The 27,333-nt window shown below is 41.0% G+C and overlaps 1 protein-coding gene across 4 annotated transcripts in view; it reads left to right on the top strand.

Annotated features, from left to right (window-relative positions):
* Positions 1-27,014, top strand: part of Rad18 (RAD18 E3 ubiquitin protein ligase) — an 85,442-nt gene extending 58,428 nt beyond the window's left edge. For 2 of the 4 annotated variants that reach the window (XM_063286290.1, XM_006237037.4), the window contains exon 12: positions 26,101-27,014. In XM_063286290.1, coding sequence (XP_063142360.1) covers positions 26,101-26,200 — 100 coding nt within the window. In that variant the 3' untranslated portion in view covers positions 26,201-27,014. Of the gene's footprint in view, positions 1-17,635; positions 17,699-26,100 lie in introns of all 4 variants that reach the window. The other 2 variants (XM_006237036.4, NM_001077673.1) reach the window with 2 other exon arrangements.
* The last annotated feature ends 319 nt before the right edge of the window (positions 27,015-27,333 follow it).

The raw sequence follows: 27,333 nt of genomic DNA, 5'->3' as shown, positions 1-27,333 counted from the left end.
CTCACACTGCCTCTTACTCCAGTGCGGATGTGTGATGCCCTCTGGCCTCTATAGGCACTTGTGTACATGTGTACACATTAACTCATAGAGCCAGACGTGCACAGTACACACACATGCATGCATACATACATACATACATACATACATACATACATACATCTTCAATAAAAGAAAAATCTCAAAGAGAAGATATCTGAGAAAGGCTTTAGATGAACTCCCTGGAAACCGCATAAGTCAGGGACTGTTGAGAATGCCGTACCTCTGCTGGTGGTGCCTTAATGATTTTGTGTAGTGAGACACAAACATGAGGAGATAGGGAGGGAAATAATTTAGGGATACTTAAACCTCTTCAAGTTATATTTTCATGCATGTACAAAAAATGGTATTAAAACCCTATGTTGAGGTTCGAGAGATGGGTCAGTGTTTAAGAGCCCTTGCTAGGCAATCATGGGGATTGGAATTTACACTGTAAAACCTGACTGCCAAACTGAGAATTTTATAAACATCTATGACTCTGGCTCCAAGGATCTGGTATCTCTTCTGAACTCTACCACCAGGGGACACTGGTGTGGTCAGTGGTCAGAACTTCAGCAACCAGGGGTATACATGTAAACAAAAATAAGTAAATGAAACTGATCTTTAAAAAACAACCCTTAGCTGGGCCATGCCTTTAATCCCAGCACTCAGGAGGCAAAGGGAGTAGAATCCTTGTGAGTTTGAAGATACCCTAGTCTACAGAGCCAGTTCCAAGACAGCTGGCTCGAAAACCAACAAAATGATAATAATAATAATAATAATAATAATAATAATAATAATAATAAAGAAAACCCAACCTTTTGTTTACTTAAGTTTAAAAACACTCTCTAGGTGTGTATAAAATTTCTAAGTGGGAGGAAAGTATTGTAGCTAAATTGACTGCTACTTCTCTCCTCGCCACTTGTCACACAGGATGTTTTGTCTTGCCATTGGCATTGTCTTGTACTGTGAAATGTGGATAAGCTTCCTAACTCAGTTCAAACATAATTTTCATCATTTAATTGGAAAACATGAAGTGATTTATAACGCAGGATGATGGTGGCCTGGCAGAATGCTGTCACAGAGTTCGTGCCAGTGTCATTTAGTGACTCCAAAACTTAAATAGTCCAAGAGATGCCCATTTGATTACTGCAATTATCACCATAGAATTCAGGAAGAAAATTCAGAGTAGGAAAGCCAGTCAAAACTTAATTTCATAGTAAAATCAAAGCCTATTAAAGGTTTGGGATTTTTATTTATTTGTATTTTATATCCAGGCAACAGCAGGATGGGAGCTGGGACACTGTAGTGCCTTTGTTGAGATCTGCAATCCTCAAACTGTGTCATCTGTTTAACTTTGTAGGCTTGGCAAGTGACCGGATGCTCATCTACAACTTAGCTGCTGTAGGTCATAAGTAAACCTAGAGTTTCACTTACTTTTTATCTTGAAATATTTCTATCTTTATCTTTTGCGTTTTAATCAGAAAATTTTATTCTTTTTATGACCATCTTGATATATTTGGGGGTGTGATGTGTGTGTGTGTGTGTGTGTGTGTGTGTGTGTGTGTGTGTGTGTGTGTGTGAATGAATCTGAATCTTTAGGTTATTTTCAAAAAGGTTTTTATGTTTGTTTGCTTGGTTTGGTTTTTTGAGACAGTGTTATATAGCCCTAGCTTGTTCTGTACACCAGGCTGGCCTTGAACTCAGAAATCCACACCCCCGTCCCCCTATGCCTCCTGAAGGCAGTGATGAAAGTCATGCGCCACTACCACCAGCTGAAAACTTATTTTTAAATTAAAAGATAAACTATCTTTTGTATGATTGGAAAAAATATGAATAAGGTCTCCAGATTCTGTTACTGTAGCCATATATAACTTCTTGATTTTGATAGTTATGTGCTATGGTTATTGTATGGACAGATTTTTTTTTTGAAGATTTGTTTATTATGTATACAGTATTCTGCATACTTGTATGCCTATATGCCAGATCCTAGTATAGATGGTTATGAGCCACCATGTAGTTGCTGGGAGTTGAACTCAGGACCTCTAGAAGATCAGTCAGTGAGTGTCCTTAACCACTGAGCCATCTCTTCAGCCCCAGGATTTCTTCTTAAGAAAGGCACACTGGCAGTTTATAAAACATTGGCAACAATGCCCCACATTAAAACAGATTTTTTTAAATTACATATCATTTATGTCTGTTGTGAAAAATGGAAAAAGTAAAGGAGTAATGTTTCATAATTTAACTAGCACATTCATAACCGAGCACGTTCATAGATCTACCTTCCACAGATAGACTAATGTGTAGGTAGATGGGTTCTTTATTTTTATACAGTAGGACCATGATATTTTAAATATTTTTCTTTGGGGATTGGGGATTTAGCTCAGTGGTAGAGCGCTTGCCTAGGAAGCACAAGGCCCTGGGTTCGGTCCCCAGCTCCGAAAAAAAGAACCAAAAAAAAAAAAATTTTTTTTTCTTTGTCAGGGAAATGTCATGTTTTAGGTCTGCTGTGGGTAAAAATGAGTGAATTGTCTTTCTTCCTTGTAGTCTTGCTGTCTTACAGTACAGAGCTGACCATGTTGAATGAGAGGTTAGTTTTTTTGTTTTTTTGGGTCTTTTCTTTTTTTCTTTTTGGTGCTAGATCAGTATTCAAGCTTATATAACATGGAAGATTGACACCTAAAAATAATGGTAAGATTCAATGTGTGTATCCAGGCCAAATAGTTGTTATGATCATGTGGTCTTATTGCTAGCGTAATTAGTAAGTACAGCTTCTTGTTAATATTATATTTATCTTCTTTTGCCAACTTGAAAACAGAAGGTAAACAGTTTAATAAGAATTTCAGTTTGTTGTACAGTTCCTTGCTAAATAATTTCCCGGAGTTCAAGAGACTTGTCCAAATTTCTTTAAATTAACTTATTGTTCTTATTAATCAAGAAAAGAGTGCTTTTATTCACTGACTCTTGGCAAACTATGGACACTGCATTTTTATTGAAGGCTAAATTAGAAGCAAAGATGCTTTTGATTATGACCCTAGACAAGAGAGACACTAGCTTCATAAAGGAATGATTTGTGAATTGTGTCATGCTTTTTCTTGGAAGAGTCTTTAGATCATTATTTTAAAAAAAGAAAAAGTTTTAATTTGAAAGAGATGGGGAATCTTTTGGCACGGGTGGAGAAGAACAAATAAGGTCTCTGGATTCTATTACTGTAGCAATAGTAATTTTTTGATTTATGTATGTATCTATTAAGAAAATCACACTGAAGAAGTAAATATCACTGGCAGCAGTGTGCTTTCTATGGGTAGGTGTTATGTATACGTGTAACTACACAGATGGGGCTTGTAGGTTTGAAATATTGAAAATTTAAAAGTCTTTTTAAAAATCATCCATAATGAAAGATTTTTGGTTGTTAAACTGTAAGTGAAATGGCTGATTCTTCTGCATCTAGGGCATGTTTTTAAAAGGAAGATTTATTTATGCTTTAACAATTAACTTTAAAAATAGTAGCCGTGAGTTTGCATAGGGTGATGAGTATGGTTTCCACTTAATTTGGTCAACTAAAGAGTAGGAGCAGCTGTGAATTTTTAGGTTCTAAAGATTAGCTAATCCATAATTCTGTGGTCAGGTTTGTAGCCTGCCCTAACTCAGGTAAGTGAATCTTCCCACATATCCTGAGGGTAGGTCAGTATGTGAAGGAATAACATTGTAACCTTTCCAAATCTGCCTCCCCAACCCCAAAAATGGTGTTAAGTTAGGCACAGCATCTATAGGGGTTTATTTCCCATTAATTTATTTATTCACTTGACATCCTGATTGTAGCCTCTTCTCACAGTCTCACCCTACCACCCCTTTCCCTCATGCCCCCCTCTGGGTACAACCTATCCTGGCATATCAGGTCCTATCAGGACTAAACTAATCCTCTTCTACGGAGACTGGACAAGGCAGCCCAGCTAGGGGAAAATGATCCAAAGGCAGGCAACAAAGTCAGACAGCCCCAGCTCTAGTCATGAGGGGACCACAGGAAGACCAAGCTACACATCTGCTACCTATGTGTAGGGAGCATAGGCCCAGTCCAACAATGCTCTTTGGTTGGTGGTTTAGTCTCTTGGAGACCTTATGGGCCCAGGTTAGTTGTCTCTAGGTCTTCTTGTGGTATCCTTGACCCCTTTGGTCTCTCAGTCCTCCCCTCTACTCTTTCACAAGACTCCCTGAACTCCCCCTTTGTCTGTGGGTCTCTTCATCTGTTTTCATCAGCTGGTGAATGACACCTCTCACATGATAGTTGAGCTAGGCTCATTTAATGTGTGTTTCTAGGTCTGGGTTACCTCACTCGGGATGATATGTTCTACTTCCATCCATTAGGCAAAGCATCTCTGTTAATGAAATTCCTCACAAGTATAGGCAGTTGTTGGGCCCTTTCCAAATAGCATTTAGCTATTGTCTTGTTTTCTAATTTCATAGAATTTTTCTTCATTTTCAGTCATTTCTGAAAGATCGATCTAGAAACTTGAAATTCAGAAGAAACACCCCCCCTCCCCAAACTTTATTACTATCCTTTTAGAAAGTGTTAAATTCTAACCTTTCTCAACTTCTGAGAGAAAGGGAAAATACTGAGATAGCTTAAGGGAAAATAATATCTTAGGATAATATCCCATTGGCTATGGGTAATGTCAGGTGAATACATTGCTTAGTGAGGGAAACAGGAAGCACTTTCTAAGTAGCCAGTGTTCTCTCTTATAGCTAGAAGGGTACAGATGGGTCAGGGCTTGACAATATAAGATGTGGCTTTACTCAGGTCTTGCAGTACAGGTCAAGGCAAAGACTGTGTATCCCTAATTAGTTGGGGTTGGGGAATCCAGGAGTGTGTGAGTTTGAAGTGAAAGATCAGAGTGCTGGAGTGTTCCTTGATGTTTCAAAGCTAATGGGTCTTTCAGGAAGTTTTTGAACTCATGAGTAATCTTGTGTTCCTGGCCAGAGCCTTTTGAGTAGTTCTGTTACTCAAGACTACAGAATGGTGAGGCTTTGTACAGGAGGCAGTGAGCCAACTGTGCTTCAGTAGGTGCTACTCTAGCAGTGGTGGTGCTCTAAGTTGTATAATCTTAGCCACTTGGAGATGCAGACATGAAATGGCCAGGAGTCTTGTTAGTCAGGAAGAAAGTGACAAGATCAGGTTTAACCGACCCTACTGTTTGACCTTAGAGCCCCCAAGCAACCCAGCATTTCTCTGAAAAGAAATATGAAGTATGTACTTAGCCATGAGGGGGCAGACCCAACAGGAGGATTTGTATGGGGGGAGGAACATTTGACTTTCCTCTATATAGGGAATGAGAAGTGAGGCAGGAAAGGGTGTATGTCATCAAACCAGAGCTGGCCCTACCATTCATCTGTGGTAAGGTGACATGGGTGTGTGTGTATGTGTGTGTGTGTGTGTGTGTGTGTGTGTGTGTGTGTGTGTGTGTCTCCCCACTTGGCCTCAGTTGGGAGAGCTGCACAGGTATAGCTCACTTGTAGGTGAGAGCCCTGAGGATGAAAGCAAGAGAGAGCTGGCCTTACCACTCATCTGCCATTGTCTAAACAGCTGGTCTAAAACACTTGGCTGAGTGCAGGGCCAGGGAACTCATGTCGTCTCACTTGGAGCTGTTCCCCACTGCTTTCAGCCCTTGTGTTGGGCAGACTGTCTTGCAACAGTAGGGCCAAACCTGGCACACTGAAGGGATGGGGACAGTACACTGTGTATGAAAGATCTGCCTTAGCTAGGTAGTGATTTTAACTAAAGGTAAGAATAGGGTTTTGGCTTTGGTACATTTTATGATAACAGATGGGATTTTTCAAGCCTTAATCTTTGCCTACAAGAAGGGAATACTGTGTGTTTCCAATGTGTGCTTATCAAATACTTTGCCAACTTAGAAAATTCTTGTCCCAAAGTTGTGTCTCTGTGTACTGTTTGATTCATAAAAGTGATATTAATTTTTAAATGTTGGCAGAATTTGATTATTCATTGAGGAAAATGAAGAACAAAAAGGAGTGGCCAAGGAACACTGAGAAAAGTTGTAGAAGCTGAGGGAACTCATAGCCCTTTGGACTGTGCAGCTATCTCCATGCCTTTGCTTCCTCGAAGGGGAACATAGCTATGCCTGTGGGCTATTATATTCATGTGGGCTTTGAATTCATGGTCATCCTCCTGTTTCAGTCTCTTGAGTGCTGGGATTACAGATGTGCACCATCATCCCCTAGTCAAGTTTTTGAACTCTTGATTCAGTCTCCTGAGAGACGTGGGCATTATTACCACCACTAATGCCCTGTGCATGAGACTTTGATGGAGCTGGAAGCTGAACATTTAGAATAATTGTGTAAGTTCTTGCTATGGAAATAACACACGATTTATGCATAGTAAGTGTGGGTCAAAGTTTACAAGAACAGACATTCTGACTAAGAAAAAGATAATTGGATAAATACAATAAATGTGGTTGGTGTTTTCATATGCGGGATGTGGGATGCTAGGGGAAGGGCAGCTGATCTACTGTGGGGCTATCAGACTACTGGAATAACAAAGGATGAGAAAAAGCTTTACTAAGCAAAGCAGAGCTTTGGAGGCAAGAAGTGGAGAAAAGCATAGTTTGCAGTGAGATGGGGAAGCACGTAGGGTCTGAAGCCATGGTTGGGTAATGGCTTGTGTGGTGCAGTGAGCAGTACTGGCCCCACAGTCAAACACCTGTGAGCCTAGTCTGTTGCCCACCCTCTAGGTAAGCTGAACTGTTCAAAGTGCATTGCTGCTTATCAAATACTTTCCAAACTTGGGAAATTCTTGTCCCAAAGATGTGTCTCTGTGTACTGTTTGATTCATAAAAATGATATCAATTTTTAAATGTTGGCAGAATTTAATTATTCATTGAGGAAAATGAAGAACAAAAAGGAGTGGCCAAGTGTGTTTTTAAGAACACTGAGAAAAGTTGTAGAAGCTGAGGGAACTCATAGTTCCTTCTGACTGTTAGACAGGCAGTAACTGAATCAATATTCGAAGGTCCCTAAGGTGGTGGCCAGTTAACAACTAACTCTAGTTTACTTTTTTAAAAATCATAATTTCTTCATCCTTGTACTGATGTAAAAAATTGGATAGGGCAGAGATGATCTGTCATTTTGATCTGTCCATATTTTGCTGTTGGAATTTTGTGTTTTTAACTGGCTGCTTGGGGTTTCGTTGTTACAGTCACTGCCACACTACTTGTCTTTTATCAGAAGAGTAGGTATTACAAGGTCTTAGACCCTGAGAACCTGAGGAGAGGGTCAGTTAGGATAGAGTACAAGCGTTTTCAAAGTAGAAAGTATGTTGAGAAGTCATAACACACTATCTGCTTCCGTGAAGGAAGTATAGAGATCTAGGAGCTGATGCAGCTTCTCTAGAGGGATACTTACGTAAGCCACTCATTCACTCAGTCCGCGTCCCCCATTGCAGCATGAGGATTTTCATCAGCCTGCAGTTTAGACCACTACTGCCTCCCTGGTTGGTCAGCACTGAGTGCTCGGAGTTAGGTGAAGATCAGCCAGCTGGGTAGGTTCTGCCTCCCTGCAGTCGCTGGTTTTCAGTTCTTACCTTAGCTTAATGCCTAGGTAGCACTCCATTATCTCTTCCTGGAATAGCTGTCTGGGTTCCTCATCAGTAGGCAAGGCAGAATTAATTTGTATGACGTCTCTTTTCCCCTCTCACCCAGATACATTCTGGAACATGGGTACATAGTAAACTGCTGATTTTGCTTGTTTCTATTGATTTTACCAAATAAGCAGAACACATCGCTCTTGTATCTCAGGAATTCAAGCATTACAGATGATTGCTTTTGTTTGCAGAGGATTTTTTTTAGTTGATTCTGCAGAAGCCAATTTTAGAAGACTTAAAGGTGACTTTATCTGCTTTTCTTGCTGTGCTCAGCATATTTTAAGAGTCATTTATAACCAATTATTGAGGGTATGGGTCATATTGCACATAGAATATTAAAACATATCAAGACTATTGGAAGCTCGGGAAAATATGCTTTGGGAGGATAGTTCTTTCACACATTTGATGGTTTAGTGATAATACGTCATTTCTTAAAGGGACAGAGTTCCAGAGAAGGTAAGTGTATAATGACTGAGCTCTAGTCATGTCGGTGTGACTTAAAATTCTTGCCCTCCTTGCATAGTTCATAACCTGGAGTCATTCTGCTCATGCTGATATGGTGCAGGGCACTTGATATCCTCCATTTTACTGTTGGATTTGTGTTCTCAGAAAGAGAACGGGATGAATTTAATTGTGCTGGTCTAGTTGGACAGAGCACGCGCTGGTCTCAGCATCATCTTTGTGCTGGACCTCTCCACCCCACTGTCAGAGGAACTTGTCATCCAGTTAAACCACAGTGCTCAGAAATGTTCATCTTTGCAACATTGCTTGTTCTGAGCTTCTCTGGGGCTGGGGTGCAGGGCTGGGCACTATCACCTCACACTGTAATTTCCTGTCTTTTTGTGTTTGGTTGTTATTTGTATGACATTTTCATTCCTCTGATATTTCAAAACAAAACAAAAACCATTAACACTTTGTGCTTTTGTTTCTTTGCCCATTTAACTAGAGAGGTTTGGTACCTACTTGAAGTAGTCAGTATTTGGGTAATTTAAGATGATTTCTGTAGTGGTTTGAATAGGAATGGCCCTTATAGACTCAGGTGTTTGAATACTTGGCCCAAAGGGAGTGGTACTATTAGGAGGTGTGGCCTTGTTGGAGTAGGTGTGGCCTTGTTGGCCGAAATGTGTCACTTTAGGGGTGGTCTTTGAGGTCTCCTATGCTCAAACTCTGCTCAGAGCTGGAAAGAGTCCCCTTCTGTAGAACTCTGAGCTGTCTCTCCAGCACCAGGTCTGCCTGGATGCTGCCATGCTTCCCACCGTGGTGATAATGGACCATGAACCTATAAGCCAGCCCCAATTAAATGTTTTCCTTTATAGGAGTTGCCTTTATCATGGCAACTCTTCATAGCAGTGACACCCTAATTAAAACAATTCCTTTTATATTAGGTAGTTGATACTTCAGAGATACTGTTTTTGTTTAAGTTTCAGGCTAAACATAAATATTTAATTCTGTTTCAAACTTGATTTCTTACAGAGAGCCCCCCCCCCCAAAAAAAAACCCTCCAGTATTTAGAAACAACTTAATATATTCTGGTTTCCTTAAAAAAAAAGAAAGCACTCATCACTTTCATAAGAGTTTTAGCCTAAAAGGAGTGCTTCTCTCCTTAATTCAGTTTCAAATTCTTTCTTTCAGTAGTCTTAGAAAATGGTAGTATTTTGGTAGTGTGCCAGTATTTGTTTGTTTGTTTGTTTGTTTTAAAAAGTGATGCTGGAGCCTGGAGGTGCTTCCCATGGGCTTCAGCTACCCAAAGCTAACGGTGCTGAGAGTTAATTCCTGGTGTACCACCAACCCCTGCGGGTTGGGAGAGCACACTGCTGAGAAGTTGCTGTTCCGTGCTTCCCTGGTACACCATTGAGTAGTGGAGAGCGAGCGAGCGAGCGAGCATGTCCATGGACAAATAGACTCCTCCCACCTTAGGTGAGAGGACAGCAACAACATTTGATGACTCCCTAGTCTCTGACAAGGGTCCACTGAAAGAGGCAGGATGTGACGTAATCCCACGAGCCCTAACTAATGATAGTGAAGCTTTTAATTTTCAGTTCTCCAAGTTCTCAGAAAGCACCAAGGCCAGATGAATAAAGTTTGAGAGTGTTGAAATGGAATTGAACAAGCAGTTGAGATATTAGAAGTAGCAAGTTCATGGGTTTCCCTAATCCATCACTTTTGTGTAACAGCAAAGAAAGCACAGTAAAGATGTAGTGTTTTTAAAGAATAATCAGTTCATGTATTAAATCCATGGTTTTCTTCTAACAGTGAGACTCCGTTGGTTAGAAACCTTGATTTAAGATCCAGAGGAAGGCTTGTTCCATGTGGCTAAGAGGCTCGAGATCACATTGCATGTGGAAAGGGGCAGGGGCACAGACTAGGGATCAGAAGAGGAGAACAGATTGACTGTTGCAGGAGACAAGTTTATTAAATTAGTATTTCAGTTTGAGTAGTCAGATCTAGAAACAGTTCTGATTCTAGAAATTATGGTATAATTTGGTAGATATACTTTGGACATAAAAGAAAAGATGATAATATTTTTGTTTATAGATATTTACTTGTTTTGAAAACATTCAGGCATGGCTAGGTTTTCTGAGTATGTGGAAACCGAGAAGACAGGAGTCTAAAAACCAGATAGAAGAGTGAACAAAAGCCATAAACTAATGGTTTCCCAAAAGAGAAGTGCAAATTGAGACCATTTCTCATGTGTAAGGTTGACAAATATCTTATTGCTTGAGAGGGTACAGCCGTAGGACTACAGATACATTTATTAATTACTGTTAGAGTGATATGCAGCACACCTTTGGGAAAGGGACTCTGAGAACATCAACTGGAAATGCTTTCATTTGGTGTCTGGATGAGTGTCCTACCAGTAGACCCTATTGACATACAACAGGGCCTACCGAGGGTTAGCCACTGACCATTACATCATGACTGACCCTGACTGTACCCGCTACACCAAAATCAGGGTCTTGAGTAGTCCAGGCTGACTTCAAAATCTCACTGTGAAGATTTTCTTGAACTCCTGGTCCACCTGCCTCTACTTCCCAAATGCTAGGATTATGGGTCTGCTTCACTCTGCCTGGCTCCATTGCATCATTCTTAAGAACCAGAACACTGACTTGGCCTGGTGGCATGACTTAGCAGAGCAGAGTCGGGCAGGTAAGGCCTCTGATTTCTGTGGGCACTTGCACTCACATGCAACCCTCCCCCCAGATCCAGATACGTAGAATATAAATCTAAAAGAACAGAACACTGGGAGCTACTCTAGAACACTGGGGAGCTCTTAGGTTTTCATTCTTGGAGGCTAGTTGATTAACTGGTGGGTCCGCCTACTGAAGTACTGTGTGCTTGTTAATGGAATATCTCGTAAGTGTCAGAGAAATTTCTAGGATACATATATCATCTGACACGACATTTGCAGCAGCAAATGTCACTTACTCTTTCCTTCTAGAAGATAAGAGCTACTAAGTGCTTTTATTTGATTTTGTACCAAAAAAACTAAGAAATACATTGCTAAGGAATAAATATGTTTAAAAATAAAAGCTAATTAAAGTTGTTACATGTTGGAGATAAGAGGACCAGGGTAGGTGGGAACAAGGATTCCAGACTGTATGTGTGGTGGTGGTGGTGGAGGTTTGGGGGAGGAATATCTCATGTAGCTCAGGTGGGCTTTGAACTTGCCGTGTAGCTGAGTATGACCTTGAACTCCTATGTACTACAATTACAGGCTTGTACCAAATGCCTACGTTATGCTGAGCTGGTGGTCAAACCCTGGGCTTTGCGTGTTCTAAGCGAGCATTCCACCAATTTAGTTATATGTTTAGCCCTCAATATGTATCTTTTGATGTTTTTATTTTGAACCATGTAAATATTTTAAACCTATTTTAAACAAAAAGTATAGACAACCTAACTCTTTGAAATAAGTTTGAAGTCATTATATCTTAGGTGCTATATGTTGACTAATAAAGGTTGGTGGTGTTGGCAATGAGGAAAGACAGATGTATTGATTAGATTTTGTAATCTATGGATTTTGTAAATTAATATTGGCATTGCATCTACTTTTTACATTTGGAAAGTTTGTCATTCCATTCAGCTTTTACTGTTATTAATGTGCTAATGTGACTTTTCATGAATTCAGTACTTCCACATTTTTTAATAACATACTTTGCTGTTTTATGTGTTATTATTCAGCTTTGAGTGTGTACTAGGTATGAACTTTAGAATACTCCTGAAAACTAAATGGTTCATTTTTTTCAGATAGTGAATTTTGTTATTTGAAATTTTTTAGAATATAAAAATAAAAGCTGGGAGGTAGTAGTGCGCGCCTTTATTCCCAGCACTTGAGAGATAGAGGTTTGCGGAGTATTTTGATTTCCAGGCCAGCCTGGTCTGCAGAGTAGGTTTCCAGGACACCTTGTACTACACAGAAACACCCTGTCTAGAAAGAAAGAGAGGGGGATGGGGGGAGGGGAGAAGGGTGGGAGGGAGAGAAATGAAAGGAAATAAAGTAAAAAACATAAACATGGTACAGTATTATTTATAATTTCAAAAGTGCTTACACTAGGTGGCACCTGCACTAGACTGTCTTGGGGGAAATCTTTGTCCAAGATGCAGTTACATCAAGTCTGTGAATTTCATTTGCTTCCATGAAGTCTGTATACCTGGCAGTCAGTTGTCTTTGCTCCATTGTAGGAGCAAATTTAGCCATTAGTTCTGTGCTCCTAGAAAGGTGTTAGCATGTAGAAGGCAGTTGAATTTCTCTCACTGATTGCTCAAATGAAATTTGATTTTGCTTTGCCAGCCTCCCTAGGTTAGTTGGTCATTATGAGGGTTTGAATGCCCTTCTCCCCTCCCCGCATAGGTTCATGTGTTTGAATGCTTGGCCATAGGGAGTGGCACTATTCGGAGGTGTGGCCTGTATGCCACTGTGGAGGTGGGGCTTTGAGGTCTCATAAATGCTCAAATTCCTCCCAGTGTGAAACGGCCTTTTTCTGCTGTCTGCAGATTAAGCTGTAGAATTCTTGGCTCTTCTAGCACCATGCCTGAGTGTAAGCTGCCATGCCTCTGTAACTGTAAGCCAGCCCCAGTGAAATGTTTCCTTATAAGAGCTGCCCTGGTCATGGTATCTCTTCACAGCAGTAGAAACCCGAACTAAGACACTCATGCATTGGGACAACCTTTTAAGCTAAATCGGAGCTTCATTGCTATTGTTTTGAAGATTGGATAAATACATTTTTTTTTTATTACCTGTGGTCCAAGGCCTTGCCATCTTAGTTCTCTAGGTCTGGAGCTCACCAAGCTCTTCTTTTTTGTTGTTGTTTTTTTTTTTTTTTTTTTTTTTTTTGGTTCTTTTTTTTGGAGCTGGGGACCGAACCCAGGGCCTTGCGCTTGCTAGGCAAGTGCTCTACCACTGAGCTAAATCCCCAACCTCACCAAGCTCTTCTTAACTGTTCTTATCTATGAAGTTTGCAGTTGGTTGTCTGGTGAACCTTACAGATAGGACTGGAGGGAGGTATGAATAGTAGTACCACCTTAGACAGGAAGAGTGTTGAGTTTCTGCTTCCTCTGGCTGAAGTGACAGTTGGTGGAAAGAAAATGAACTTGATATTCTTGTCCTTTTTTTGGGTACTTTAATCTTTCTGAGCCTCTGTCCATCATACAAATGTTAAGAAACCTAGAACAGGTCTGAATTAAAGCTAGTGTGTAAGGTCATCATCACAGTGGTTGCTAACAGGAGTTACTCAGAAAATGGTGACCTGATCACCACTGGGTGATTTTTGTAAAAAAAAAAAAAATCTGTAAGTGTTGACTATTTTATAGTTATTACTGTTAATACTACCACTGCTAGCACTTTGCATGTAGACTATTGGCTCACCCTATAGAACAGATTACTAGAACTCATGCTTTGAGGAAGGATTCATGCTAGTGGGCAGCGTTTACCGAGAGATCATTGTCTGGCGGGTTTTGTACCCTTTCATTGAATACTTGATTTGTAGTAAAGGAGGTTGTTTTCTTTTTAATGTTGCATATCCTTGACCACATTCAAATTATTGCCACAATGAAGACACTTGGAAGCAGGTAACTATTAGATAATAGAAAATTCCACTTGTAAGTAATCTTTAATCCACAGGATTTTTTAATAGCAAATGTTTGTGTTTTTCCTACTGGTTCCCTTCGTACCTGCCAAGCTAGATAATTAGGCTCTGATGATTTTGCACCTGGTATCATAGAAACAGTGGGAATCAAAGATTAAAGTGGTGCATGTAGAGATCAAGTTCCTGGGGCAAATTGAAACAGTGCTGTGACAGTGTTTTAGAAAATCCAGGCTCAGACCTGGTTAATGAAAATGGAGGCAGCATTGACTGAACACTCACTATGTGCCAACCTCTGTCCTTAGCATCTAGTGTGCTGTATTGATCATCTTTATCCCTCAGATTACGTGTCCTGACTCTTTAGATACAGGCTTTGCCTAAGGTTGCACATTCAGTGACAAGAACATGGGCTCCATCTTAGCAGTGCTGACAGTAAATCTGTGTACCCCATCCCCCAGCCCCCAGATAACTTTACATCTTCGCTTTGCAGGAATATTTGACATCTTTTCAACTGTGGTGGTAGATCTAGCTTACTGAAATTGTATGCTACAGAAGTAACATGCAAATAGCTTTTTCTTTAAAAGTGACGTTCAGAGAGCAATACTGAAATTCTCAGCTATTCCAAGGTGCATATACATACAAATGCATTTGCTTATTTTTCTCAAGTTTAAGCTGAAATTAAGGTCTAAATGATAGGAAAAATTAGGCCTACTAGAATCTTCCAGAACCCAGTTTGGGAATTTAGAATTTAAATTCATATAATTTTCTGTGATGCTTTCTCGAGTGCAATCTATATAATACGCAAGATAGCCAGACAGATGATGACTTCAGAGGACACAATCTGAATACTCTTCATAGTTATACTGTAACTTTCATGTGTGAGAGCTCTTGTTTATCCAGCTACCCAAATTATAATCTTCCAATTGTTCCAAACCTAGCTAGTAGAGATGATGAAGTTTATGCGGAAGTTCCTTCCTTGCTTTAGATGTAAAAGTCAGGTTTATGTAGGATTGTACATGCTCTGACCTTGGGCTTGTCAGAGTGAGTTATTAAATTTCCTGAAAAAATCTCCTGAAGATTTTTTTCTTAGCTATTTTAATGGTATTTTAGGAGAATACTTTATCTTCAAGGCATATTAAAATGACTAAGTTCAAAAAATATGAACTGCTTCTGTGTACAGGAAAGAAATCTTTGATAATTTTAGTGACACTGACTCGTGTGCAGTAGTCCCTTTGTAAAATCCTAATTATGAACTGTATGCTTAATTCTGACACCTGACTTTTGAGAAGGACATGGTGAGTGCATTCCTTTAGACAGGTTTGTAGAGTTTTCTCTAGTATTGCCATGTGTACCTGTCAGCTCTTAGTAGTCAGCGATGACAAAAGTTGAAGTATTAGATGTAGCATCAACCCTGACACTTCCTAGCTGGTGAACTTGACCCTTCCTAGGCTTTGTGTCAGTCAGTTTTTGATTTCAGCATTTTCCTCATGAGTGTCTGAGATGTAGTGGAGAGAGAGTAATGACAATTAGGACAGTGGGAGCTGCCATCATGACAGAACACAAGTATTGAATGCAGGGGAAAACAACTAGATGTGCTTTGTGAATCCGCAGTCTGTTTTCTACTGAGGCATCATTGCAGAAGTCTCCCAAGTACATGCTGTGTGCCCTGCACATATTATATTTCCTTTAACAAACCAGTGACTGCTGATTGCTCTGAAATCACCTAGGGAAACTGATCATGGACTACCAGGTTCTGGACAGGCCTGACCGTCCTGCTTACTTACCTGTAACCTGTTTTCTTCTTTTACATCTTTTAAAGTGTTTTTGGTGGAAGAGTTATTGGACAAGAAGCAGACTTTACTCTTTCTTCCAATCATGTGACACTAGCCAGAAAAATATAGTCAAGTAGTCTCCCAAACTCCCAGAAATACTGCCGTAAACTTCGTCCAGGAAATGCTGGGGAGGACTTGAAAAGGCTAACTGACTGCAGGTTTCCTACTGCACAGTAAGTTAGTGCATAATGAGGAGGAGCCAGAGTTGAGATTTTGTGCTAGAAAGGTTTAAAATTGTGCCCGCAAAAATGGCCGTGGGTGTGAGGCAGTGAGGAGCCAGCGGTGTGGGTCTGCCTCCCAGAGAGTAATGAGTTAGTGAAGTCAGCTAGATGACCTGGAGGCTTCTGCTCTGCTTCCTCTTCTAAGAAAAGCTTCATTTCAGTAGTCGTTTAATAGCACAGGTTTCCAGTGTTGGGTGAGGTTTACTGCTGAAGTGTTCATTGTTGTAGAGAACACCTAGCTTTTGAAGGGGGGCATTTCTCAGTGGGTAAAAATAGTAGGTGCTTGGGTACTATGGCAGGTTACATCCCGGGTTCCCAACACAGGGACGTAAAGGAATAATTGCAGTTCATATGTAGATAAGACAGAGTTGACTGTAGACGGGCAGTATCTTACAGATATGTGTGGTGTCATCTTGAGAATCGTGTGTGTGTAGTGCTGTGTGAATAAACACACAGTATCACTGAGGTCATGCTTGTTCCTCATTGCGGATATTTGAAGTTGCTATTACCAGTGAGCTCCGTTCTCATATGCTCAGGAAAGGTACCAGGAGGTCAGGGCGTATATGCAGTGTGATTGAACAGCCTAGACCCTAGCCTTCATGAGGCTCCTTGAGAATGTAGAGGACTTGGGGCAACATGTGGGATGAGGGAGACATTTGGTGTAGAGCTGTGTTTAATGATCTCTGGGGCCTCTTTGGTCTAAGCATCAAGAGGCAAATGCTGCTTCAGTGTGGCTTGCCAGAAATTGTTTTTTTTTAAAGAATTATTTATTGTATGTGAGTACACTGTAGCTGTCTTCAGACACACCAGAAGAGGGCATTGGATCTTATTATAGATCCCATTACAGCCACCTTGTGTTTCCTGGGAATTGAACTCAGGGCCTCTGGAAGAGCAGCCAGTGAGTGCTCTTAACAACTAAGTCATCTCTCCAGCCCCTCACTGACACTTTAAGCCTTCATAATTTAAAGCTTTTGTTATTTATTAGTATATCATTAGAGAATTATTATCATTTACTATTTTTAACCTTGTTGTTTCTCACCTTAGCCTTCCTCATTCTGCTAAGTGACTTGTTTTTGAATGTCCCATTTGGTTCTCATGACATTCAGTGTTTGATACTGGTAGACACATGGGTTTTCTAAAGTGACTTTTATTGATTAAATGGGAACAAGATGCTAAAGCCTTCAAACAGTTTTTCTTTTAAAGGAATAATTCATGCCTCCCGCACGACCTTGTTTTCCATGCCCACTGGGGAGTGTGGCATTTTAAGCCAGGTCACATTTTTATAGCCATTTGCATTATTAGCATGGCTCACTTGCATTATGCTTCACTTTATGCTGGTTACCAAGAAACTAAAAGCCACTGAGAGAGTCATCTCTTAGGAATCTCATCACTAGAATTTAGTTTTTAAAACATTTTTCTCTTTTCCTTTTTGATGGTGCTGGGAGCTGATGAAAAGTGATTTGATCTTTGATTGACATAGGAGATTAAAGAGCCCCATGTTTCCACTCTGTCTAGACTCTAGTTTTGTGTTGAGGGATTTATTTAAGCTTTCTTCATAGTTTTCATCATTGCTAATTCATGGCAGCTTTTACAGCTTTTTAAAAATCTAGTTGGCATATGATAAATTCTAACTATCTAAGGGACCAGTTTAATGAGGTTCCACATAGGAGTGTGTCTGTGCAACCATCTTCACAATGTGGATGGTGAGCAGGCCACCGTTCGTATCCCTTGGGCCACCTTGCCCACCCTCAGCCCCCATCCATCGCCCAGGGCTCATGTTTGGATTAGGACAGACCTCACAAGGTGTGGCATTGCTGACTCGTGTCCTTTTAGTTCCAGTTCGGACATCATAAGAGATCTCCTGGAAGAAGAGGAAGCCTGGGAAGCAGCTCACAAGTGAGTTCCCACGATCAACAAACGTGTGTACTTCAGCCTCAGAAATGAGACTTCTGTACAGCTGATTTTCACACAAACATTTGTGCTTTCTGCTGTGAGAGAATAACAGGTGGAAGGCAAACGCCTCTGCTTTGTTTCTTGTTTATATGTCTCACTGTGGAACTGGAGTCCTCATATCATGAGTTGCTTGTATGATGTCAGGTCTGAGTCTACGTTATTTCTTTGGATAGTGATAGTCTGTTAAGTGAAGTCTCAGTGCAAATAAATACCCTTCCCCATGTCTGTCTCCTTCTGCTTCACCTCCAACCCCCCCCCCCCACGCCTTGTCTGCAGCCACTCCCTTTGTCCTTTGTCTTACACAGCCAGCCACTCCCTTTCAACTGGGTCTTTCTCATTTTGTTCTTAGTATACAGTGGTAGTCTTCCCAGCTGCAGTAATCCTTAGGTGACGTCACTTTGCAGTTTATTTATCTTCCATTCCTATGTTTTGAAGGCTTCCATACTGCTAAGTCCAGAGGTCATTTTTAGAATTTATTTTCCTTGCCTCATTAGCAGTACTTTTATACTAAGCAGGAAGATCAGAAATTCAAAGTCATCCTTAGCTACATATCAAGTTTGAGGCCAGCCTGGGCTACATGAGACTTTGTCTTATAAATGGTGGTAGTTGGTGGTGGTGGTGATGGTAGTGGTGATGTTTTAAGAGAAATAGAACAAATTTGAAGTGCATTAAAATGCTGCAATAGAAGATGTCTGGATAGCACTAAAGAAGACAGAGGTGACGGAATAGAGAGATGACAACAAAGGAAGCGTCACACACATTCTGCTTTGTGAGTGAGCAGGAATGGGTTATACAACCTAGTTAGAGAACAGATTGGAAAAATATTTACTGTGCTCCTTTGCTTTCCCTACAAAGAATGCTTTTGTAATTCTAAAACACCAATACAGAGAAAAAGATAAGCCATGGACGTTTCAAACAGGGCTAACATGTTAGTGTCAGACAAGGTAGACTTGAAGGTAAAGCTGTAATAGAGCCAACCACATTTATAATGCTTGAAAAGGTCCATCTGTCAAGACGGCAAAACGATTGAGAACATGTACGCATGCCATGAGAGTCGCAGACTACATGAAGCAAGACTGTGGAATGGAAAGCACCACAGGCAACCAGGAGTAAAGTCCACCCCCACCAGCCCACCACCCCACCACCCCACCAGCCCACCACCCCACCACCCCACCACCCCACAAAGAGATCAAAACCCTGCGACCATGACTCAGCCCTGCTCTCAGGATGTCTGTGTGGCCAGAGGGCCACGGCTGCGGTGAGCCTGCAGAACTGCATGCCGGAGCTGCCCACTCAGTGCCCTCTGCCTTCCTCAGAGAAGAGTGTGGTAAAGCAAGGAAACCTGGGAATCCTCTGGCTCCGAGTCTTTCACATTCTCCAGGCGCCAGCTCATCTCCACTCTTCCAAAGTGCTCTATCAGGAGTGGCAGTTCTATCAGTGTTCAGATACAGTCCTTCCTGAGATCTCATTCTTGTTTATTTTTGCCTTTTCATTTTCTAGGTACTATTTCTCAAAGTGCAGTTTTTAGTTTCGATGAAATGTATTATGTCTGTTTTATTATTTTTATCCAACCTAGGAAACCTTTTCCCAACACAAAATCACCAAGATTTTATGTCTTAGATGTACTAGGTTTTGCATTAAGGGGTGTCATATAGTGTGGAGATAAACTGTGGTTCTGTGGTTCTTTTTGGCATAAGGCTTTCCTATTGCTACAGCACTAGATATTGAAGCGATGACTCGTGTCTGTTTCGTATGTATGTGTACATTTGTTTCTGGAATCACCTTTGTGTTGTATTAAAAGCATAAAGATATCTTTTAAATACATTGTTAGTTACTGTCCAATAATGTTTTAAATTAGTAATATGAGACTTTTACAATAAATGTAATGGTTTATATTAGGGTTCATTTGTTGTTGTTGTATTTCTTTTGATAAATGTCTAAGGTGGCAGAGAAAGGGATAACATGTTCCCTAGTAGTGTAGCTACTATGACCTGGTGTAAAGTTGAGATGAGCTTGAGACCAGGCTGCCTGTCTTTATTTCCGCTTGACATGTAGGCTCTGCTGAGCTCTTCCAGTCTTTGAATCTATGCTTACCCATTGAAGAGTAAGACTCTCCTGGTAAAGAGCATCAGAGTTTTAGCATCCACACAGGACTCTACCATCACATACTAGGTGTCTTAAACCATAGAATTGTGTTTTCCACAGCTCTAGAGTCTGGAAGTCAAATATCAAGATGGAGATAGAACTGATCACTGAATACTATTGTACCCAAAAAGGCATACAAATAAAAGATTCAAAAAACAAACCCTCAGAGTTCAAACAAGCCCTTCTCATCCATTTGTGGGCATGATACTAATTACTCCAAACAGCATCCCTGGATTGGCTATATTGGTATACTCTCTGGGTGAGAGTTTGGCCAAGGTTAAACTTTATTCTTTTATCAAACTGCTGTAGCCCTGGGTTGAGGTTGGCAAACCATAGCCTATGAGCCAGATCTGCTCCACTGTCTGATTTTGTTAATAAATTTTTTAAGAACATAGTCATACATTCCTTTATTGATTGGTTCACATTGCTTCTTTGTTGTTTCGTGCTATAACAGAGGCAAGTAGTTGCAGCAGACTTTGAATTGGCAAAGCCCTAAGTATTTAGACCACTATAGAAATTTTGCTAGCCCAAGTTCTAAATCAGAAGACTGTAAACCATTTGGTTGAGTACACTGCTGTCTGGAAAGCTTTACCATGACACACCCTGGCAAAAGTGGGGGAGCATTAGGAATCCCTGTAAGTTTTTATAAAAATGTCTTTATCCCTTTTGCATCTGACCCTTCTGGGTAAAAAGGACTGGATAAGTGTGGGAGATCATTTAAACAGAGGTGACATTCGCACTAATGGGAAAGGGACACGCTGATTTTGTGGAGGGGAAGGGTACTATCATGGATACCTGAACAGAAGAATTTGTAGAAAGAAAGAGACACTGGTGAACTCTGACCTTAAAAGCCAACCATGGAAGGCTCCTCACTGAAAAATGTCATTGTGAGAAAGTCCCAGGTGGTCGCAACCACATTAGGTTTTCCTGCCTGCTCTATCCTGTCAGATGACTGGGAACAAAATCTGGTCTTCATTCCTTGTGGCCTTCTTCTGAACTGTTGAGCAGATCGTGCCCTTTCTCACTCATAAGCATGTTATTCCCTCCACTTGCCCAGGTGTCTCCTGCTGAAGGCACGTACAGATGAGATGGGCTGAACTGGTGGCTCAGACAGTCTTTTTTTTTTTTTTGGTTCTTTTTTTCGGAGCTGGGGACCAAACCCAGGGCCTTGCGCTTCCTAGGTAAGCGCTCTACCACTGAGCTAAATCCCCAGCCCCTCAGACAGTCTTTTAAACAGTTACTTGAACTGTGTAAGAAACTATCTTGATGTTTACTTACCAGACAGTCTTATAGGAAGTTTCATCAACTTATGTACCCCAGTTAGCTTTGATGCCATTTTTGTGGGAAACCAGCATTTCTAAGTATCACTTTTCTCTTTAGGAGCGCTGAAGTGAGTGTCCCAGACCTCGCTACTTGTTTGAAAGCCAGATGTTAATGACCCTTCCTCTTAGAAACATGACTAACACACTAGTGGTAATCATTATCAATTTTTAAGAATTCAAAGAGACAGCACTGGTAGGTCATCAGGCCCCTAGACAACTATGGCGAGCCCTCCAGATCAAAACTGCCTTTTGTTACTTGGGGAGAGCTTTCTAGAGGAATGTGAATGATAGTGTATGCATACCGTACTGCTCCTATAATAAGAACCGTCCAATTGTTTGTCTTCGACTTTAGCTTGAGCGAGTGATACTATCTTGCCTCTGGAAGGTATTGAGACACTGCAGAGATTCCATGTGGCTTTTTAAGGTGGCCACTGAAAGCTTAGAGCATTGTTCTGCTTGCTGGGTCTAAGACCCTGGCCTCATATTTGGGTTTACGATTGTAAATTCCTATCGTTCTGCTCCTAGACTTTTAATTAAACACTCTGTGAGACAAAGAGAATGAACTAATGCCAATTCCTGTCAGTAGGCTAGTGAACCTCAGTTCTCCAGAAGGCCACGCTGTTGTAGAAAGTGGGTTTGATGGAGACACATGTCTAAGAGTCTTTCTTTTTTTTTTTTTTTTCTAATTTTTTTTTTATTAACTTGAGTATTTCTTATATACATTTCGAGTGTTATTCTCTTTCCCGGTATCCGGGCAAACATCCCCCTCCCCCCTCCCCTTCCTTATGGGTGTTCCCCTCCCAACCCTCCCCCCATTGCCGCCCTCCCCCCATCAGTCTAGTTCACTGGGGGTTCAGTCTTAGCAGGACCCAGGGCTTCCCCTTCCACTGGTGCTCTTATTAGGATATTCATTGCTACCTATGAGGTCAGAGTCCAGGGTCAGTCCATGTATAGTCTTTAGGTAGTGGCTTAGTCCCTGGAAGCTCTGGTTGCTTAGCATTGTTATACATATGGGGTCTCGAGCCCCTTCAAGATCTTCCAGTTCTTTCTCTGATTCCTTCAACGGGGGTCCTATTCTCAGTTCAGTGGTTTGCTGCTGGCATTCGCCTCTGTATTTGCTGTATTCTGGCTGTGTCTCTCAGGAGCGATCTACATCCGGCTCCTGTCGGTCTGCACTTCTCTGCTTCATCCATCTTGTCTAATTGGGTTGCTGTATATGTATGGGCCACATGTGGGGCAGGCTCTGAATGGGTGTTCCTTCAGTCTCTGTTTTAATCTTTGCCTCTCTCTTCCCTGCCAAGGGTATTCTTGTTCCCCTTTTAAAGAAGGAGTGAAGCATTCACATTTTGATCAAGTGAACACGTGTCTAGGGTGTTTGTGTGATAAGCAGCATTGGAAGACTCCCTGTAGAGAAACAGGTGATGACAAAATACTGACCATTAAAAAGTTTTCCAACACAATACTTGCCCATACTGGTGTCACCTTGTGGGAACTGGGTGTGGAGCAGCTCAGATGTCGCAGATACAGTCTGGCTCTGCCTATGCTATGAAACACAAACTTCCTTTCTGCAGAAGCCGATTGCCCTCTCTGGTGTTTGTGAAGGCTCCAGGCTAACTAGTAGTTTGCCCTTAGTTATCTTAGGCCTTGCCCAGTTTTTGACATATTTAGGTTTCTTTTTATAAACCTATAGCATATGATTGTGTTAAACTTTTTATTGATTTGATAGGTGGTCTTATAATTGGGCAGTCAGCCAGTTACAATGACCTAATCTGTAATTATTGACAGGCTAGCAATGTAGTTTGTAGCCAAGGATAACCTTGAACTTACTTCCTGCTTCCACTTCCCAAGAGCTAGAATTGATAACCCTGTGCTTGGCTGATGCAGTGCTGGAGTGAGTCTAGTCAAGCGCTCTGCCACCTGACCATCATGACTGTGTATGACCATCGAGTAATTTCATTTTATGTCCAGTTGCTACTTTTACCTTTGTTTTTAAATACTTAGTGCTTGTCCTGGGGTTCATGACTTGCACCTTTGTCACAGCGAGCCATCAGATGTATGAGGACCAACAACAGTGTTTCCATTTCATACTTTCTATTCGTGGTCCCATGTTGTGTATTTACTCCTACGTGTTAAATGGATCCAGATCGCCAGCTGGCGATGATGCTTGTTTGATGTAGAAAGTTTCCTTTAATATTTCTTATGTTATTTCTTAACTGTATTAGCCATCAATCCTCTTAGCTTTTGTCTGTGATGTCTTTTCTTGGCTGTCATCTTTAAAAGATGGTTTGTTTGGCTGCGAGTGGATTCTAGGTTGACAGTTTTTCTTCTGGCACTTTAAAGTCCTCACCCCATAACCTCAAGGCCTGTCTGGTTTCTGGTGAGGAGCCTACTGTAAGGCTTATCTACTCCTCTATGGAATATTCCTTTTTCTCTGCCTGCCTCCAAAGATTTTCAGCACTTTGACTATGTATCTATGTAATGGGGACAGGACTAACCACTCTCAGTCTTCATTTGATGTCTTTAATTATTTTTAGAAAACTCAGCTTTGTAATTAACTTTCCAGTTAGTTCTTCAGGGATTTTAGTCACACACACACACACACACACACACACACACACACACACACACACACAATTTTTTTCTTTGTGTTTTAATTTGTACTTAAAAATTATTTTTACTTGAGAGAGAGAGAGAGAGAGAGAGAGAGAGAGAGAGTGTTAAAGTTTTTGTCGTGTATGCAGGGTGCAGGTGAAGAGAGCATTGACTCCCTGAACTGCAGTCAGTGGTTAGGAGCTGCCTTCCATGTTCTGGAGCAAGCACTCTTAACCACTGAGCCGTGTCTTCAGCGCCCAGTTTGGATTTTTTTTTTTTGTTGACATATCTATTAAATTTACTGAATCGTTCATCAGTTTTATACTTTTGTACTTGATTGTCCTTTGAAGAAGTATTCTCTGATACTTTAGAACTTTTTAAGTGTTTCCATTTGACTTGTTCATGCCATTTCCATGTTTGTGGAGATGCTCTGGATGTTCCGTGCCTTTGGTATTAGAGCCCTCACTGTATATCACTGGTCATAATTATTTTTGAGGTCATGTGGTCTGGTGGGTCCAGTATTTGGGGTGTCCAGCATCAGTTGCTCTGTGCATAGCAGTGGGGTCTCTTTCTTGCTTCTTCTGTGTTTTCATTTCTAGCTAAGACTGAACATCCTGTACATGATGTCAGAGATCGAGAGAAATAGTGTTTGTACCTAGAAAAGAGTTTACTTCTGTCTGCTCATTAACATGCAGAGTTGAGCCAGGTGATTCGGGAGTCGGCCTGGTTGGTTTTTAGTGGTGGTTTTGGCTACCTTGGCCAAAGAATCTGTGAGATCATCAGCTCTTGTTTTTCCATCACAAACTCAGAGATTTTTGTCTGAGTCCCAGGGACCAGGGCATTCCTGTTCTTCACGGAAGGGAAGCATCCTGGAAGGCAGACATGCTTTCTGCCTACCTCACGGCTATCTCAATAGGCACTCCTGTTTCTGTTCTTCATGAGTACCCAGCAGAAGAATATGGCTTATAAGTGCATGTTGGATTCATGTATTTGTCTTATACTTAAGAATCCATGCCAGCCTGACCCACATTGTTTCAGGTGAGCCAGAGCTACCTACATAAAAAGACTCTCAACAAAGCAATAGCAACAACAAAAAAGAATTAGTGGCTAAAAAAAATATAGTATATCAGAGCCAAGGATTCCTTCCATTCTCAACATCAAACTAAACGAAGAAAAAGAAGGAATTCCTAAGAAGTTTAGCTGGATGCACATTTGCGCGCGCACGCGCGCGCGCGCACACACACACACACACACACACACACACACACACACACACACCAATAATCTGGCGTTTTGCCCAAAGTGAGAGAATTTGTGTAGCCCATCTATCTTTGGAGGGGGACTTGGTTTTGTTGTTTTTTGTTTTTTCTTCTTTTGGGTTTTGTTTGGTGTGTCAGAGAGACAGGATTTCTCACTGGCCTAGAGCTCAATAAGTAAGTTAGGCCAGCTATCAGTCAGCCCCAGCCAGGGATCTAACCACCTATCTACCTCCCTAGTACTGGGATTACAAGTACTTGACTTTTTAATGTGGGTTTGTCCTAGTGGGGGCTTCTGTTATGGTGAAGACACCATGACCATGTCTACACTTAAAAAGAGGGCACTTAATTGGGGCTGGCTTACAGTTTCAGAGATTTAGTCCATTATCATTGGCAGGAAGCATGGCAGTGTGCAGGCAGCATTGTGCTGGAGAAGGAGCAGAGAGTTCCATATCTGGACCTGCAGGCAGCAGGAAGAGAGCCAACACTGGGCCTTGCTTGGGCTTTTGAGACCTCATGTCCACCCTCAGTGACACACTTCCTCCAACAAGGCCACACCTCCTAATAATCCTTCTCAAGTACTGCTACCACCTGACGACTAAGCTTCAATTATGTGAGCCTATGGGGGCCATTCTCATTCAAACCACCACAGAGTTCTAGGGATGGAAGATTCTATGACTTAGCTATCTCCCCAGTTCTGGTTTCTGTTTCCTTCCCCTGCCTCCCAAGTGCTGGAGTTACAGATGTACCATTGTACACAGCTTTTTAGCTACTGGTCTTTGATTCAAGGAAAGGACTCTTTGTTTTCTTTGATCCTTGTAAATTCCTTATTCTCATACTTAACAAAGGGAAAATGATAAATTATAGTGATAATACAAATTATAGATCTGTCTTTAGAAGATGGGGTAGTTGTGGGTTTTAATGAACTCATGAATGTGAAACTGCTTAGTCCACCAGGAGTTCCCACAGAATAATGAGCACTGTTTTCTGATATGTCATTTCTTTTTTTTTTTTTCTCTCTTGTTTTCAGAAATGATCAAAACAAAGAAGTAAGCCCACAACAGAATCGTCGCACTAGAGCCACTGAACGTGCTGAGATTGAACCAAGAAACAAGCGGAATAAGAATTAGTATGGCCTTTTGCCAGTTTTTCTGAACGGTGACCTGAGTATGATATTTTTATTGCCATGTGTGGTTTCATATTTAGCAATATCCAAGGAAGATTTTTTTAAGTCTAAATGCAATAGTTAATTTATTTTCATTCTTCTTTGCCTTCCTGAACAACAGCAACAACAACAAAAAAAAAACAAAAAAACAAAAAAAAAAAAACAAAAAAAAAAGTTCTGAAATGACCCATTTTGGTCAGTTGTTTGCTTTCTTTCCTTTAAGATATTTCTCCCCTCAAAACACACTCACCAGCTTTGCCCAGAGTATATGTTCCTTAGTAGGAGTGTTTACTTCTCTATTTTAGGATGTTTTTAAGTCATTTTTCAGTTTCTTCCATTGGAGGGCAAACCTCAGAAGCAGCTTCTTTGCGTCCCTTGACAGTAACAAGCCTGCTGGTCAGAATATGCACGCCTTTGTCATAATCCACACACCTTGGGGTAAGGGCCTGGTGCCAGGCCACCAGCAGTTACTGCTCAGTACTCGTCGAATATATTTGTTAGACACACCTGTGTCTACATGTAGAGTAGGTTTATAATGTAAAATCACAGTTAGTTCTATGGTGTTTGAAAAGCCGGGGAAGTTAGTGTTGTGATTTAAGGGCACAGTCACCTTCCTCTGAAGCATATATCTGCTTCAAACATGGCACTTAAAAACTGTTCTCTTAGCATTTCTCCACTGGGGTCAGGCAGATCTCTAACACTTTGAATCCCAGCTGTTAAACAAAAAAGTGAAATAAATGGATTTTATCAATAAATATACAACTGGTAATGTCCTTGAATCAGTGTCTTGTGAGCATTTGAATGGAAGCTATAAATTTTTTTATTGCGTTTGTCATAAAATTTATTGTATGAAATGCCTTCAGTTCCAAGTTTTACCTGCCTTTGGTATTTCAAAGCCATCCTGCCTCTATGTCACCCTTCAGACACATGATCTTTCACACATCGCAGAGCATATGGCTGTGCTACGATGAGTCTGTTCCTGGTGGGAAAACTGGCTATGGCTTCTCCTCGCCAGAGAATCTGTGGACATTGGCTTTTTGCTATTGGCTTTTTTACTTTGGAGTTTCTGGCAAGCCCCTTGCCCCCCACCCCCGGTGT

This window comes from Rattus norvegicus, chromosome 4, assembly GCF_036323735.1.
Source record: "Rattus norvegicus strain BN/NHsdMcwi chromosome 4, GRCr8, whole genome shotgun sequence".
Lineage (NCBI taxonomy): Eukaryota > Metazoa > Chordata > Mammalia > Rodentia > Muridae > Rattus > Rattus norvegicus.
This window is presented reverse-complemented; position numbering and strand designations above follow the sequence as displayed.